Source organism: Schistocerca serialis, chromosome 9 (assembly GCF_023864345.2).
Source record: "Schistocerca serialis cubense isolate TAMUIC-IGC-003099 chromosome 9, iqSchSeri2.2, whole genome shotgun sequence".
NCBI classification, from domain to species: domain Eukaryota; kingdom Metazoa; phylum Arthropoda; class Insecta; order Orthoptera; family Acrididae; genus Schistocerca; species Schistocerca serialis.
The window spans coordinates 325,973,421-325,990,396 of NC_064646.1; the positions used below are offsets into that span (position 1 = coordinate 325,973,421).

Here is a 16,976-nt window from a genome sequence, read left to right on the forward strand (position 1 = left end):
GCCCAGCTACAGTATAATCAAATAAATCAAATTGATCCAACCAGGTTGCATCACCAATACACTTTGTGCACTGATGTCTGAGAGTGTAAAGTCAGCTGCCCTGTTACATCTGATGTGGGCACAAGTGTCCAGAGGTAATAAATAAACCAACACCAGGAAGGACCCATACACATTACAGAATACTGGAAACCATGCACCAACCTGTTGCTGCCACATATCTGCATGTGTACAACATCTCCCCCAAGATCTGTCCCGAGTACTTTACTGCATTGTTACATTTCAGTGAGTTAGATGAGCAGACGTGTTTGATGACAAGTTGAATACAACTCAAAATAGTGCTAATGATAAAACAACATGTATTTATTGTTTAGTGTTGTATGAAGTACTGTTAACGGACACATGTATGGAACTAAAATGAGATTTTCACTCTGCAGCGGAGTGTGCGCTGATATGAAACTTCTTGGCAGACTAAAACTGTGTGCCGGATCAAGACTCTAACTCGGGACCTTTGCCTTTCACGGGCAAGTGCTCTACCAACTGAGCTACCCAAGCATGACTCACGCCCCGTCCTCACAGCTTTACTTCCGCCAGTACCTCGTCTCCTACCTTCCAAACTTAACAGAAGCTCTCTTGCGAACCATGCAGGACTAGCACTCCTGAAAGAAAGGATATTGCGGAGACATGGCTTAGCCACAGCCTAGGGGAACTTCTGTGTGGTTTCTGAGTAAAGTGGAATCAAGACTTTAGGATCTTCAGTTTTTCATTTCTTCAGATAAGGCTTGGTTCATCCTTTTGGGGGTGTACAAACTCGTGGAACATGTGCCACTATGCACTGGAAAACTCTTCAGTACTATGAAGAGCCGTTGGGTAGTCTCAAGATCTACATTTCGTGCACAATTTCTGGTGTCCTCATCAAGGTACACCGAGGTGACAAAACTCATGGAATATCTCCTAACGTCTTGTCACACCACCTTTCGCTTGTTACAGTGTAGCAGCTTTATGTGGTATGCGCTCAACATGCCGTTGGAAGACCCCTACAGAAATACACTCCTGGAAATTGAAATAAGAACACCGTGAATTCATTGTCCCAGGAAGGGGAAACTTTATTGACACATTCCTGGGGTCAGATACATCACATGATCACACTGACAGAACCACACGCACATAGACACAGGCAACAGAGCATGCACAATGTCGGCTCTAGTACAGTGTATATCCACCTTTCGCAGCAATGCAGGCTGCTATTCTCCCATGGAGACGATCGTAGAGATGCTGGATGTAGTCCTGTGAAACGGCTTGCCATGCCATTTCCACCTGGCGTCTCAGTTGGACCAGCGTTCGTGCTGGACGTGCAGACCGCGTGAGACGACGCTTCATCCAGTCCCAAACATGCTCAATGGGGGACAGATCCGGAGATCTTGCTGGCCAGGGTAGTTGACTTACACCTTCTGGAGCACTTTGGGTGGCACGGGATACATGCGGACGTGCATTGTCCTGTTGGAACAGCAAGTTCCCTTGCCGGTCTAGGAATGGTAGAACGATGGGTTCGATGACGGTTTGGGTGTACCGTGCACTATTCAGTGTCCCCTCGACGATCACCAGTGGTGTACGGCCAGTGTAGGAGATCGCTCCCCACACCATGATGCCGGGTGTTGGCCCTGTGTGCCTCGGTCGTATGCAGTCCTGATTGTGGCGCTCACCTGCACGGCGCCAAACACGCATACGACCATCATTGGCACCAAGGCAGAAGCGACTCTCATCGCTGAAGACGACACGTCTCCATTCGTCCCTCCATTCACGCCTGTCGCGACACCACTGGAGACGGGCTGCACGATGTTGGGGCGTGAGCGGAAGACGGCCTAACGGTGTGCGGGACCGTAGCCCAGCTTCATGGAGACGGTTGCGAATGGTCCTCGCCGATACCCCAGGAGCAACAGTGTCCCTAATTTGCTGGGAAGTGGCGGTGCGGTCCCCTACGGCACTGCGTAGGATCCTACGGTCTTGGCGTGCATCCGTGCGTCGCTGCGGTCCGGTCCCAGGTCGACGGGCACGTGCACCTTCCGCCAACCACTGGCGACAACATCGATGTACTGTGGAGACCTCACGCCCCACGTGTTGAGCAATTCGGCGGTACGTCCACCCGGCCTCCCGCATGCCCACTATACGCCCTCGCTCAAAGTCCGTCAACTGCACATACGGTTCACGTCCACGCTGTCGCGGCATGCTACCAGTGTTAAAGACTGCGATGGAGCTCCGTATGCCACGGCAAACTGGCTGACACTGACGGCGGCGGTGCACAAATGCTGCGCAGCTAGCGCCATTCGACAGCCAACACCCCGGTTCCTGATGTGTCCGCTGTGCCGTGCGTGTGATCATTGCTTGTACAGCCCTCTCGCAGTGTCCGGAGCAAGAATGGTGGGTCTGACACACCGGTGTCAATGTGTTCTTTTTTCCATTTCCAGGAGTGTACTTAGCCATGCTGCCTCAATAGCTGCACATAAATGTGAAAGTGTTAGCAGCGCAGCATTTTGTGCACCTACTGACTTCTTGATTATGTCCCATAAATGTTCGATAGGTTTCATGTCGGGTGATATGGTTGGCCTAATCATTCACTCAAATTCTCCAGAATGTTCTTCAAACCAGTCGCAAACAATTACGGCCTGTGATATGGTTTATAAAAATTCCATCGTTATTAGGGAACATGAAGTCCATAAATGGCTGCAAATGGCCTCCAAGTAGCTGAACATAACCAGGATCCAGTCCATTCCATACGAACGCAGGCCCACACCATTATGGAGCCACCACCAGGTTACGCAGTGCCTTGTTGACAATTTGGTCCATGGCTTCGTGGGATCTGCACCACACACGTGGTAATCAGCTCTTACCAACTGAAATTGGGACTCATCTGAGCAGGCCGCAGTCTTCCAGTCGTCTAGGGTCCAACCAATATGGTCAGGAGCCTAGGAAAGGTCCTACGGGCAATGTTATACTGCCATAAGACATTAACGTGAAATTTCGCCTCACTGTTGTAGCCTAACAGATGATTTCATCATACATCCCACATTGATTTTTGCGGCCATATCACGCAGCCTTAGTCGTCTGTTAGCATAGACAGCTCTAAACAAACGCCACTGCTCTTAGTTGTTAAGTGAAGGCTGTTGGCCACTGTGTTGTCCTTGATGAGAGGTAATGCCTGAAATCTGGTATTCTCGGCGCACTCTTGATACTGAGGATCTCGGAACGATGAATTCCCTAACGATTTCCGACAATGAATGCCCCAGACATCTAGCTCCCACTACCGTTCCACACTGTCCCGTCGTTTGGCCACATTCATATCGGAAATGCTTTCACATGACTCACACGTGGATCACCTTTCAGAAGATGAACGACTGAGTGGATATTTTCCGCAGGACCGAGCAATAGCACATACCGCTTTGACAACGATGTCACAGGTGGATGACGTTCTCAGTGAGGAGAGGACAATCAGCAGAGGCTGGGGCTATCTCCTGATCTCTCTCTCTCTCCGTATGTGTGTGTGTGTGTGTGTGTGTGTGTGTGTGCAGAGCTCTACTCATCTATCTACTTTACTCAATCGAGCCCAGCGCTGCATTGACATCAATGGTGGCAATTTCCAGCATCTTCTGTGATGTTCATTGATAATCTTCATTCCCACGTCAGTATTAGTGTAAATATTTTCCAATCCATGTTTATTTTGTCTAACCTAAATGTATGGAGGCTTTTGTCATCGTTGTCGCTAGTGGTAAAATATTCTGAGTCATCTGGCTGTGACATATTCCACTTTAACCTTCTTCAATGCTCGGCGTTTCGATCCCTCTGCCGCGATCTTCTTCAGCATTCCGCTGATGTCCCTGAATGGCTGAACACTGTCAAAAGACAGTGTCGCATTCATTTTTTAAAAATCTGTTTTCTCTTGCTTTCTGGACAAATGGAGTTAACCTGGTAAGATATGTCCAGGCTGCCATAAACGGGCCGTCGTCATTAGGTAAATACTGAAAGCAGACATTGAGAGAGAACTTCGAATACAAAATATTCTTGTTGTGCCACCTCGGCTGTTTCCTAGTGGTTGTTTAAGTTCCTATCTCTCTGTGGCGAGTTGTTTACTCCCTGACAACAGTTAGCCACAAATACAAAAGCCCATGGCCATATGTATTCAAACTGCACTCATTCTTCGAGCTAAATTGATGCTTTCCCACACCTAAGGCCTCTGTGAGACATTGTGCCATATAAACTGCAAGGTTCAATAACTTTCAATGCCTAGTTTTCATTTCCATATGGGACACACGAGTCAATATGTCTTACGCTCTGTAACCACCTGATTCTGTGCTCTTCCGCCCGCCTCTGCCCTTCCCCTCCACATATCGCTTCATCATTCCTGATTCTGCCCCCTCCCCACCTCCCCCCCCCCCCCCATTCAGATTCACAGTTTCTACTGGAGATAACCCATGCCCTCAGAGAGTCACATGCCAGGCTCCAAACGTACAAGAAAACAATGAATTGCTCAAACTGTCAAGTTGTAAGTGTTGCTCACCTGATTTGCCGTTGATGTCCTTGGCCTTGAGGTTGCGTGCCTTGAGCAATGTCAGCGTGAGGACGCTGTTGTTGGGCTGGTAGCAGAGCGCCGTCAGCAGCTCCCCACACTTGTCCTTGGCCGGCGGTTTCAGCGCCTTCCAGAAAGACGGCTTCTCAGAGAAGTCCACCTGCAATACAGCATTCTCCATTCTCAGCTATGCTCTCTCCTCTGACGTTGCAATCAATCGCACTGGTGTGCAAAACTTAAGGCTGAAAAAAAGTTTTGCATTTTGGGTAACTGCCAAATAACATGGCTCAATGAAACTTGAAGCGTAAATAGAAAGAGCTGCTACAGTATAGCACAGAAGGGACTTGAAAGGAATTCGCAATGGGAGGGACAAAATGACACTTCTATTCAAAGACAATAATTACACCGAAGTCACTGCGATTTATGAAGGTCCCCTGCGAAGTACAAAAGCGGGACATGGTTCTTAATAGGGTGTGTTATCACCACAGGCAGCGGTGCACGTTCTGCAACATTCTCCCACGCTGGCCACAAGGCTGGCAAGGAGTTCATGTGATAGGGCGCTCCGCCACATCACCAGCGTGGTTGACAGCTGCTGGATGGTTGTTGGTACATGTGGACATGCTGCAGTACGTGCCCTCAATGCATCTCACAGCCATAGATGACATGTTGGAGAAATGGGCACGCCAGTCCATTCGCTGAATGTCTTTTCGTTCCAAGAGCTCCACCATCTGCACTGTTCGATGTGTTCACGCACTGTCATCCATAAAAATGAATTCAGGACTGAATGCACCCATAAAAAGACGCACATGGCAAACAGTACAGTGTCACAACAACATTGATGGTGATTGTACTGCATTCAACGATTTGGCGGTCAATAATCCCATCCAACATCATGCCTCCCCACACCATAACACTTTGACCACTATGGCGATCATGTTAGACAATGTTCCTGGGTGTATTACGTGTTTCCATCTCTCGCCATCCAGAATCACTACTCAGACTGAATCTGCTCCCAACAGAGAAGAGCACACGATCACAATCCTCACTGATCCAGTCTCTATGCTATTGGTACCGTTGCAAACGGTGCTGCTGATGTTTGGGTGTCAATAGAACACAACATACTTGAGACTGGGCAGAGAGACCACACATGCAGTCGCCGTGGCACCATGGATCGTGAGATTACGTCCTGTTAAATAACGTTGCAATTGCATCTGCTTTCCGAAGTAGATCCTTGTCTCTCCTTAGAGCAGCAGTGCCCCTGGTTGGGAACATTCCCCATGCATGTGAAACAGTGCTGAGAGCATTACCAAACCCCTGGGCTATGCTCATCACAGGTCATTCTTCTTCCAGTTTCACAATGATTCCTCCTCATTTGAAGTCATCCAAATGCTGTCTCCAGGACATATTAATTGGGTTGGTTGGTTGATTTGGGGGAGGGGACCAAACAGCAAGATCATCGGTCCTATCAGATTAGGGAAGGATGGGGAAAGAAGTCAGCCGTGGCCTTTCAAAGGAACTATCCTGGCATTTGTCTGAAGCGAGTTAGGGATATCATGGAAAACCTAAATCAGGATGGTCAGAACCAGATGAATCATCATCCCTCTGCATGTGAGTCCAGTATGCTAACTACTGTGCCACCTCGCTTGGTTGGGCCATGTTGCAAGAACACCAACACAGTGCACAGCAACTGCTTGTCGATTGGCTCACACCGTGTTTTCCTATTCCTTCAACTGCCTCTTCTTGTGGGGCATGTCCTATTTAGTGCAACAGCCACGTTGACCTCACGCCATATGATGTACAGTTTTCTGTGCATGACTGCGAGATCTCTGTGGAAACTAATAAAAGTGGAAGAACATATTCCCAGAATTGTTAATATGTTATGTACTTTATCTATCTCATCCTAAAGTTTTATGGAGCAGTGTACAGTAAACACTCAGACTGAATGTTAATCACTCTCAGAGGGTATTACGTTGATTCAGTGTAACACTGTCTCTAGACTTGGCAATGGTGTCAATTAGGTGGGCAAGAGAGTCAACAAGTTTCCTCAGGTATGCCATATACAGCTGAAGGCACTCATTCACTATTAGATCCTGTAGAGTTACCAAATTGCCAGGACGGTAACTGCTATACCTCACCCTCTGTTCCAAGTACTTCCTGACATTTTCTGTGCAACTAAGGTTGGGTGACACTTTAGGTGCTCTATGATGCCAGAGTGGACATCAAACCAAGAGTATATATGTGCAGCCCTAAGACCACAGGTGTTGTCATTTTGAAAGGCAAGAGTATGCATATACATAACATGAAGATTTAGAAGAATGAGGAACACTTGTCCATGTTAAGTGTAACCTGATTGGATTCCAGTCATGGTATGGAAAAACAGCCCCAAGATATCATAGGACCAGCTTCAACCTCATTGAAACCCTCCATCCAGTGCAGGTTAAATCCCACAGTACACTCGACACCTTGTGTCGTTTTAGAGAGAGGCAAATTATTGACTTGTCAGACCCAACTATACACCACCTGTCAACTACTGCCATATTGTTTGGCCCATTGGAGACTTGCAGCCTTAAATATGCTGCGAGCAATGGCCTTTTGTGAAGTACAAAACTCCAAATGTCCATTCCATTCAGTTCCCTTCACAATGCTTGCTCAGAATCCGATGTCATGGACTTGCACTCATTCACAGCAGCAGCCCCTTGTTTGAAACCAGTTGTCACTGGTTCCTTTTGGTTACACTATTCTTATGACCAATATTCTTACGCTGTGGTACATCGCTGTGAGTGGTACAGCATTCCTTGTAAAAATGTTGGCATATCAACAGTGTCTGTCAAACATATCTGGTACACTCGTTCAGGATGTGATCTGCCATTCTCTGACGCCTCCAGGCTGACCCGTGTTACTGTTCTCATTTGATACAACTGAGTCATTTCACAGCCATGATTCACCTCAGCAGTGGAGGGACACACGACTGCCTGGTACCACCAGTTCTGCATCATCTGTGGCGCTGCAGAGCTATGAATATCTAAGAAGTGACTAATATTTTGCCTGGATAGTTTATTATTAATACACTAGAGCAAAAGAAATGTACGTTCACAAGACACTGGCACATCAATTGGCGACTGCCCCTTGACAGTGAAATTTTGGATTCTGTCAATCAATTTTGTAACAACTGAACATAGAGTAATACTTATTAAACTCGATAACAACATGCAGCAGATGATGCTTGATGATCAAGACATTGATGCGTTACAGCCACGGAGAAACTTCCCTACTTATCTCCTCTGGATAGGCGTTAGAGACTGCTAAATTTCCTTGGGTGACTCAACATCAGAAGATGCTCTAAATCACATATTCTCTTCATATGAGTTGTATCGTGGATCAGCAAGTAGTTTTGTGTAGGAGACTGAGTAAACTCGAACACCAAATTCCCACTAATATCACAATTACCCTCACCTTAGAAAATGTGACAGCTAGCTACATCATCATGGTATCTTTAAAAGATTGTAACCTGTGCTTATAATGAAGTGTCTGTATCTGTGAAGAGCTTCTCTACCATACTACAGATCGTCTGCCAGGTCACAGTGCTGTACCTGCACTGATGAGCAGAAACATGACGACTGATGCCCTCTACAGGACTGAATGCCGCCTGGTGGCGTCACGGACATGTGACGTGGTACAGATAATATACAGACGTCAGTCATATTAATGTGACCACTGCCTGTTTTTGACGTCAACGTACATTAACCACCCGCAGACAGCAAGTGGCAGCAGTAGCAGTGGAGGGCATATAAAGTGTGTAAGCAGTTGTAAAAACAGTGCTGTCATTGTCATAATGCGAAAACAGAGCCATTTCTCAGACGTCGAAAACGGCATGATCATTGGCTTTCCGGCCAAGGATGAATGGTTCTCTTAAATAGCTTAGTTTGTAAACTGTTCACGTGCCCCCATGGTTAAAGTATGCAACGCATGGCAAATGGTGCTACCCAAAATCCAATACCAAGGCAAATGTGGTGCATCATGAGCCATAGATGTCAGTGGTGAATAGTGGTTGCGGAGATGTATACAAGCGAATAGACATGCAACTGTCGAGCACATGGCAGCCCAGATGAATCAAGGTGTACCAACAACATTCAGCGGAGTGTTGCTGTGTATGGACCTCTGCAGCAAATGCCTGAATCGTGCACTCATGCTGACTGCTGGTCGTTTGCGAATGTTAGAATTTGGATGCCATTACCGTAACTGGACGTCCACTGATTGTCGGCAGGTGGCCTTTTCCGAAGAACCATGTTTTATGCTGCATCAGATAGATAGTGTACGGCGTCAAGCGTCTGAAAGCAAACATCCTGCAACCAGAAGGGTGCACTGTGGTCTGGGAAATGCTTGAGTGGAATTCCCTGGATGATCTCGTCATTCTGGCAGCACAGTAGTGGGTCAACACACATATGCGTCTATACTTGTGGACCATGTCCTTCCCTAAATGCAGTTTGTTTTCCCTCGGCATGATGGAATCTTCTATCAGGGCAAAGCAACATGTCACACGGCTCGCAGTGTATGTGCGTGATTGGAAGAACACTGGGCTTCAGGATGAGTTTACTGTACTTCAATGGCCTCCAAACTCCCCGGATTTAAACCCAATCGAGAATCTGTGGGACCAACTCGCTTGGGCTGTTCGTTCCATGGATCCTCAACCGGGAAAACTAACACAGCTGGCCAAGGCACCGGCGTCGGCATGGCTCCACATCTCTGTCGACACCTTCCAGAACGTCACTGACTCTCTCGCTGCATTCTCACATTGGTCCACACTGGGAAGGGTAGTCACATAATGTGACTGAAAAGTGTGTGGAGCAGAGACATTATAGTAACAATATGGGCTGAAAATGGGGAAACCCACTGACATAAACAAATTTGACAAAGAGCAGATTTTTATGGCCAGCACCTGAGAATCATTATCTCTGAAACAGTTGTCTGCAGGGTGCTGTCGTGAGCACCTAAAAAGAAAAGTGGTAGAAGGGCAGTGAGATAACATGTTGGGCGTTCATATTCATCACAGACTTGGAAGTCAGAGGCTTGTCCACTCTGTAAAGCAGAACAGGTGGCGGTATGTGGCAGATCTGATGGCAGAGTACAATGCTAGTGGAGGTAAAAGTGTTTCTGGGAACACCACTCAGTCTACTTTGTTGAACATGGGGCTCCACTGCAGACGATCCCTACATGTTCCCATGTTGACCAAATAACATCATCAGTTGCAATTGCAGCTGGCACAAGATCTTCGTCATTGGGCTGTGGAGCAATGAAAACGTCTCTATCGGTAGGATGACTCAAGCTCATAGTTACTCCAGGTCCAGAGTCGCCATCATGCAGGGGAATGGCTTCTTCACTGCACCACATACCCTGACAGAAGCGGGCATTATTATACTATGGTGGACCTTCGCCTGATCTTCCATGGGATCTATGGTAGTAATCGGAGTCATAGTGTCAGCTGTGGACTATGTGAACTTGATTGCAGACCATTTACATGCCTTTATGTTTGATGTCTTTCCTGACAGGGTTGCCATTTTCCAGCAGGTTAACTGTCTGCGTCACAAGATCAGAATCGTGCTACAGTGGTCTCAGGAGGATGATAGTGAATTCACATTGATGTCTTGGCCCTAAAATTAGCCGGAACTGCACCCGATAGAACACATTTGGGATGCTATCGGGCACTGGTTCAGCGCCAAAACCCTGGCTTGTAATTTATGGGAATTACGTGACCTTTGCGTAGACACCTGGTCCCACGTACCTCTGGAAAACTACCACGGACTAGTCGGCTCCATGCCACAAAGAATCACTGCTGTATTGCTTTCCTCTGTCGCGTCAGCGTATGTATTCCATCTCTACACATTGCTTAATCTTTACCTTTTGGAAGCCATAGTAGAGCCAGATGGTAATGTCGCTATCTCACTTCAAGGCATATTACTATATTTATACTATTCTCTACCTTTTATTTCCTCAGTAATCTAAAAGAGTTGTGTTTGTTCGTTACGATAATGTTATGAAAGAGGCCTGGATTATTACCGGAAATAATTGTCTCATAGCCACACATTATTGTCTTATTTATTTGGTTGGTCACAACTAGTTCCAAGAGCCCCATTGCCAAGTGAAATGTATAAAAATACGTAAAGAGAGCAGTTGACATAGAACCACAAATTTTCGAAAAATTGTTAACCCCAAGCAGCATTCGACCACTAATAATTGAACGATACGCAAAGCCAATCACATAGTAAGTTAGTCATTATGTAATGCAACATTTCATATATGGCTGCCACAAGACGTAAATACACTCCTGGAAATTGAAATAAGAACACCGTGAATTCATTGTCCCAGGAAGGGGAAACTTTATTGACACATTCCTGGGGTCAGATACATCACATGATCACACTGACAGAACCACAGGCACATAGACACAGGCAACAGAGCATGCACAATGTCGGCACTAGTACAGTGTATATCCACCTTTCGCAGCAATGCAGGCTGCTATTCTCCCATGGAGACGATCGTAGAGATGCTGGATGTAGTCCTGTGGAACGGCTTGCCATGCCATTTCCACCTGGCGCCTCAGTTGGATCAGCGTTCGCGCTGGACGTGCAGACCGCGTGAGACGACGCTTCATCCAGTCCCAAACATGCTCAATGGGGGACAGATCCGGAGCCCAGTGTCCCCTCGACGATCACCAGTGGTGTACGGCCAGTGTAGGAGATCGCTCCCCACACCATGATACCGGGTGTTGGCCCTGTGTGCCTCGGTCGTATGCAGTCCTGATTGTGGCGCTCACCTGCACGGCGCCAAACACGCATACGACCATCATTGGCACCAAGGCAGAAGCGACTCTCATCGCTGAAGACGACACGTCTCCATTCGTCCCTCCATTCACGCCTGTCGCGACACCACTGGAGGCGGGCTGCACGATGTTGGGGCATGAGCGGAAGACGGCCTAACGGTGTGCGGGACCGTAGCCCAGCTTCATGGAGACGGTTGCGAATGGCGCTCGCCGATACCCCAGGAGCAACAGTGTCCCTAATTTGCTGGGAAGTGGCGGTGCGGTCCCCTACGGCACTGCGTAGGATCCTACGGTCTTGGCGTGCATCCGTGCGTCGCTGCGGTCCGGTCCCAGGTCGACGGGCACGTGCACCTTCCGCCGACCACTGGCGACAACATCGATGTACTGTGGAGACCTCACGCCCCACGTGTTGAGCAATTCGGCGGTACGTCCACCCGGCCTCCCGCATGCCCACTATACGCCCTCGCTCAAAGTCCGTCAACTGCACATACGGTTCACGTCCACGCTGTCGCGGCATGCTACCAGTGTTAAAGACTGCGATGGAGCTCCGTATGCCACGGCAAACTGGCTGACACTGACGGCGGCGGTGCACAAATGCTGCGCAGCTAGCGCCATTCGACGGCCAACACCGCGGTTCCTGGTGTGTCCGCTGTGCCGTACGTGTGATCATTGCTTGTACAGCCCTCTCGGAGTGTCCGGAGCAAGTATGGTGGGTCTGACACACCGGTGTCAATGTGTTCTTTTTTCCATTTCCAGGAGTGTGTATGTCTTGATTATGTCAAGGGCGACCACTGATTTATTTTGGTCAGTTGTTACCAGATCTCTTGTATAATGGGACATGTGTCTCTATCACATTTATGTTGCTTGATATGATATATTCCTTGACTTAATGACTTGTATATTAGTTCATCCACTTTTGTATGTCTTTTGATTATTGGTAGCAAATATTACTTCAGTTCATCTTTCAAAGCTTTTTATCTGAATGCTAAGTAGGACTCATTCTTTACATTTTTTAAAAATTAAGAGCACTGTGTTTTGCGGCTTAAGCCTCGAAACTAATTATGAGCATACAAATAAGAATTAAAGTCTAGTTCTGCGACAGTTATTCCAGGAAATATTGCCAACTACGAATTAGCAGCAAAATTATTTCTGAAATAATGGAGGACATTACGAATATGTTATTACTTTCATTCGAATAGCTTTGTTGTCGTTCCATGGTTAATATTTTCCATCTACTGGCGATCATGATGCATCAAGAAGAATTAATGACAAGTTCTCTAATTAATTCATCTTGCAATACTTTCTCAAGCCTCAGAGTGTGGAAAGAGAAGGCTTACCTGACAGAGAGGCAGGAAGACTTCTCCTATGGAATCGTCCCTGGAGAATCGATCGTAGTCGAAACAGTGCAGATGCAGAACACGGCTCTGCAGCTTCTGAATTGGAAAACCTGCAACATATCACAGAAAAGGAATCGTTACTAACTCTCGCCGCAGCACGTAATGGTCCGAAAAATTCATTTTACTCATCTGAAGTTTAGCAGAGATTGTTTGGACTGTCAGTCACGCATTTTTGGTTAAATATGCTGTTACCACAGTAAATTGGTGCGTACAACCAATCACAAAATGGCATAATAATCATTTGATATCAAGACACATCTGAAACCGTCATCTGAGGTTAATCTCTAGAACGTATTTTGAAGTCAGGGGGGGGGGGATATGTAATTGTACTATATTCTGTGCTATTATGCCGAGTAGTTACTTCAAACCAGAAAAGTTACTATTAATTTTTATGGGAGTTCATTAGACATGCCGTATTATTGAGGCAAAAATCCCATTTCTTTGCCCAGCGTGATAATTCGTCAGGATACCTGTGATGGGTACTTCTCGAGTGAAGTGTTGTACCGTGTCTAAGTTGTTTTGGCAGGTTAAAACATGGTCATGAAGGTATCATGAAATTTATTCTTATTTTATTTTAAGATCATACCTATTTCTCACCGCACTATTTTTTTGCATTCACAATCATCTCAGAGAGACGTGCCATTCCTTTCGTTTAATGTGTATCTTCGCATATTGATTGCGTCTTTGCACAGAGATTCCACATGGAAGGCACCCAGTCACGCTTCGACTTCGTCTCTCTATCTATACCAAGCTTGCACGTCTTACGTCATAGCTTCACTCGTCTCTGAATAATGTTCCCTGCTAACTAGGGAGTTAGCGCAAATTACGATAGCAGTTGCAGATGGGTTGTGGTTTGTATGAATATGTCTGAGGTATTAATTACAGAAATGTATAAACTAAATGCCATCGCCAGTTACACTGTCAGCTAGGAAGATGTGATTTTCTGCTCACAGTGGACCATATCTTACAAGATATTGTCACTTTAGTAACTGTAGACATGGTAACCAGTGTACCTCTACCTAATGTAATTATCTGCAGTGTGTAGTATGGTCGACACAGGCCGCGTCGTATCGAAGGCTCAAATGGTTCAAATGGCTCTGAGCACTATGGGACTTAATATCTGTGGTCATCAGTCCCCTAGAACTTAGAACTACTTAAACTTAACTAACCTAAGGACATCACACACATCCATGCCCGAGGCAGGATTCGAACCTGCGACCGTAGCAGTCGCGCGGTTCCGGACTGCGCGCCTAGAAACGCGAGACCGCCGCGGCCGGCCGTATCGAAGGTCACCTGTTTAAGTGACCGACGCGACAACTAGGGGAACCAGACAGAAATTAAGCACAAGAACAAGGATACCGTTGTAATAGTGACCCCGTCTGTGTTGCATGGACCTCGGCAGTTAATCCGCCCGTATGTGGTGGCGTTACCTGTTTCGTAGCACGGCATGCTACTCTCGCCGTCAACATAAAGGTATGATAATGAATCCTGCAAATATAGTGAGCATAGTTGTTAGCCATTAGAAACACAAAAGAAGAGTCACAGAAATTACAGCAAAGGAGAGAAAAGTAGCTACATTTATAATCAATGCGATAGACGAAACAGTGGCAATCACTGGTAATAACAAACATCACGAATATATTGAAGAATAGAATGATTGTGAAAAATTTCTGGGTGATCCACAACCTGAGAGTGACGAAGAGTTTTTACAGAGTGATGGAAGTCAGTCATCTGCTTACCTGCCAAGCCCACCGAAGTTAGAAGTGTGGTGATATAATTGTTGAATGCGCAAATGAGACAATTGCATTGCCGTATTTTGGGAAAACTAAAAGATTAAGCTTAAATACAGTACAAAACGATATCTTATGGTGCAAGACATACATCATCTACGATATTTACGTCACGTGATAGAGAAAGGGAGGAAGGACAAGGCTCAAAACTTAACGTACTTGACGATTATGCAGCTGAAAAATTCACATTGGTGAGAACTGTTGTAGGCAGGGATATTGGTGTTTGTGGTTTGGAAAAGGCCCGACAAATGGGACCGATTCGATACACTGGATCAACCCACGGATGGGTTGCAAAACGTGTAACCACTAAAGCCTTGAATACAGATAGTGACGTGATTGAAATATATGACGAGTTTCGCAAGGAAGTAAAGTCCTTAATGAACACCATGGAACATGTACACATTTATATTACCGATAAAAGTAGTACACGAAAGGAACTTCACTCTTCGCGAACTCAGCATTTCAAGGGAGAGAAGTCGGTAGGAAGTTCGGTGTGTAGTGATTTCCAACAACTCATTCTTACACCATCCAACGCGTTACGTCGGCCAGTGGCTACGTATTTCCAAACATACTGGTAATTTTCCAGGAATCTATAGGTTAATTTGGAGTGCGAGTAGTGCAACACATGATGAAATCGCAAAATCTGATTCAAGTTGCCTCGAAGTTCAGCCTAATCACGAAAGAAATCCAGAAGCAATTCTTGCAAGATGTCTGCTTCCCACATTCAGTGAAGGAGTCTCTTCTGGTTGATTCACTCGGGACATATCGTGACAGGACGCATATCGACGCTATCCGACCGAGAACGTGGTGCATACCAGGCTTGCTACCGAGCCAGGTGGCGCAGTGGTTAGCACATTGGACTCGCATGCGGGAGAACGACTGTTGAAACCCGCGTCCGGCCATCCTGATTTAGGTTTTCCGTGATTTTCCTAAATCGCTTCAGGCATATGCCGGGATGGTTCCTTTGAAAGGGTACGGCCGATTTCTCTCCCCATGCTTCCCTAATCCGATGGGATCGATGTACTCGCAGTTTGGTCCCCTCCCCCAAATCAACCAATCAGGCTTGCTCACACTGGACATTCCGGCCAGTGTTCGCCCGCTTAGTACAAGGGCGGCGAGCGGTCAGGGTAGTAAAGCTTTGTTGTCAGCCTTCGCTGCGTAAACAAATCTTCAACAGAAAACATGCGATGAAGACCAAAGACTATGCACTCTATGGGAATATCCCAAAGAATGTACTTGGGTGTGCTTATTCGCTGTGGATGGAGTGAAAGGGCGGAACTCGTTCCGTTACTAGTTCCTTCCTGTGGAGGGGAATGAATGGGCAGGATCTGTTCCAGGTGAAATCCTGGCGCTAACGTTTCGTTGCAAATTGCGTGCAACAAGAATCCCAATGGGAATTTCAGGGGATTTTTCTGCATGCTGGAGAACTTGCTACAAGTTCTTTCATACAAAAATAAATAAATAAATAACAACGTTGAACGGCACTACAGTTACAAACACTGTACATAAAATTGGAACAGAAATTAACATAAACATCATTTCCGCCCTTTTTGTTGCTCATGAAAACCACACATTTCATGGTGTACCACCACACAGTGAGACCTTCAGAGATGGTGGTCCAGATTGATGTACACACTGGCACCTCTAATACCCAGTAGCACGTCCTCTAGTATTGATGGATGCCTGTATTTGTCGTGGCATACTATCCACAAGTTCATCAAGGCACTGTTGGTCCAATTTGTCCCACTCCTCAACAGCGATTCAGCGTAGATCCCTCAGAGTGGTTGATGGGTCACGTCGTCCATAGACAACCATTTTCAATCTATCCCAGGCATGTTTGATAGAGTTCATGCCTGGAGAACATGCTGGCCACTCTAGTCGAGCGGTGTCGTTATCCTGAAGGAAGTCATTTAGAAGATGTGGACGATGGGGGCGTGAATTGTCGTCCATGAAGACGAATACCTCGCCAATATACTGCCAGTATGGTTGCACCATCGGTCGTAGGATGACATTCACGTATCGTACAGCCGTTACAGCGCCTTCCATGACCACCAGCGGTGTACGTCGGCTCCACATAATGCCACTCCAAAACAACAGGTAACCTCCACCTTGCTGCACTCACTGGACAGTGTGTCTAAGGCATTCAGCCTGACCAGATTGCCTCCAAAAACATCTCCGACGATTGTCTGGTTGAAGACATATGTGACACCCAGTGGTGAAGAGAATGTGATGCCAATCCTGAGCAGTCCATTCGGCATGTTGTTGGGCCCATCTGCACCGCGCTGCATGGTGTCGTGGTTGCAAAGATGGACCTCGCCATGGACGTCGGGAGTGAAGTTGCGCATCATGCAGCCTATTGTGCACAGTTTGAGTCGTAACACGACGTCCTGTGGCTGCACGAAAAGCATTATTCA

General features: G+C 46.7%; 1 protein-coding gene across 2 annotated transcripts in view; it reads right to left on the reverse strand.

Moving 5' to 3' along the window:
• The window catches only part of LOC126419113 (synaptotagmin-7-like), a 572,342-nt gene that overhangs the window by 23,664 nt on the left and 531,702 nt on the right, over positions 1-16,976 (reverse strand). For both annotated transcript variants that reach the window (XM_050086209.1, XM_050086210.1), the window contains 2 exons: positions 12,713-12,822; positions 4,550-4,718 (listed from right to left, as the gene is read on the reverse strand). In XM_050086209.1, coding sequence (XP_049942166.1) covers positions 4,550-4,718; positions 12,713-12,822 — 279 coding nt within the window. The remainder of the gene's footprint in view (positions 1-4,549; positions 4,719-12,712; positions 12,823-16,976) is intronic.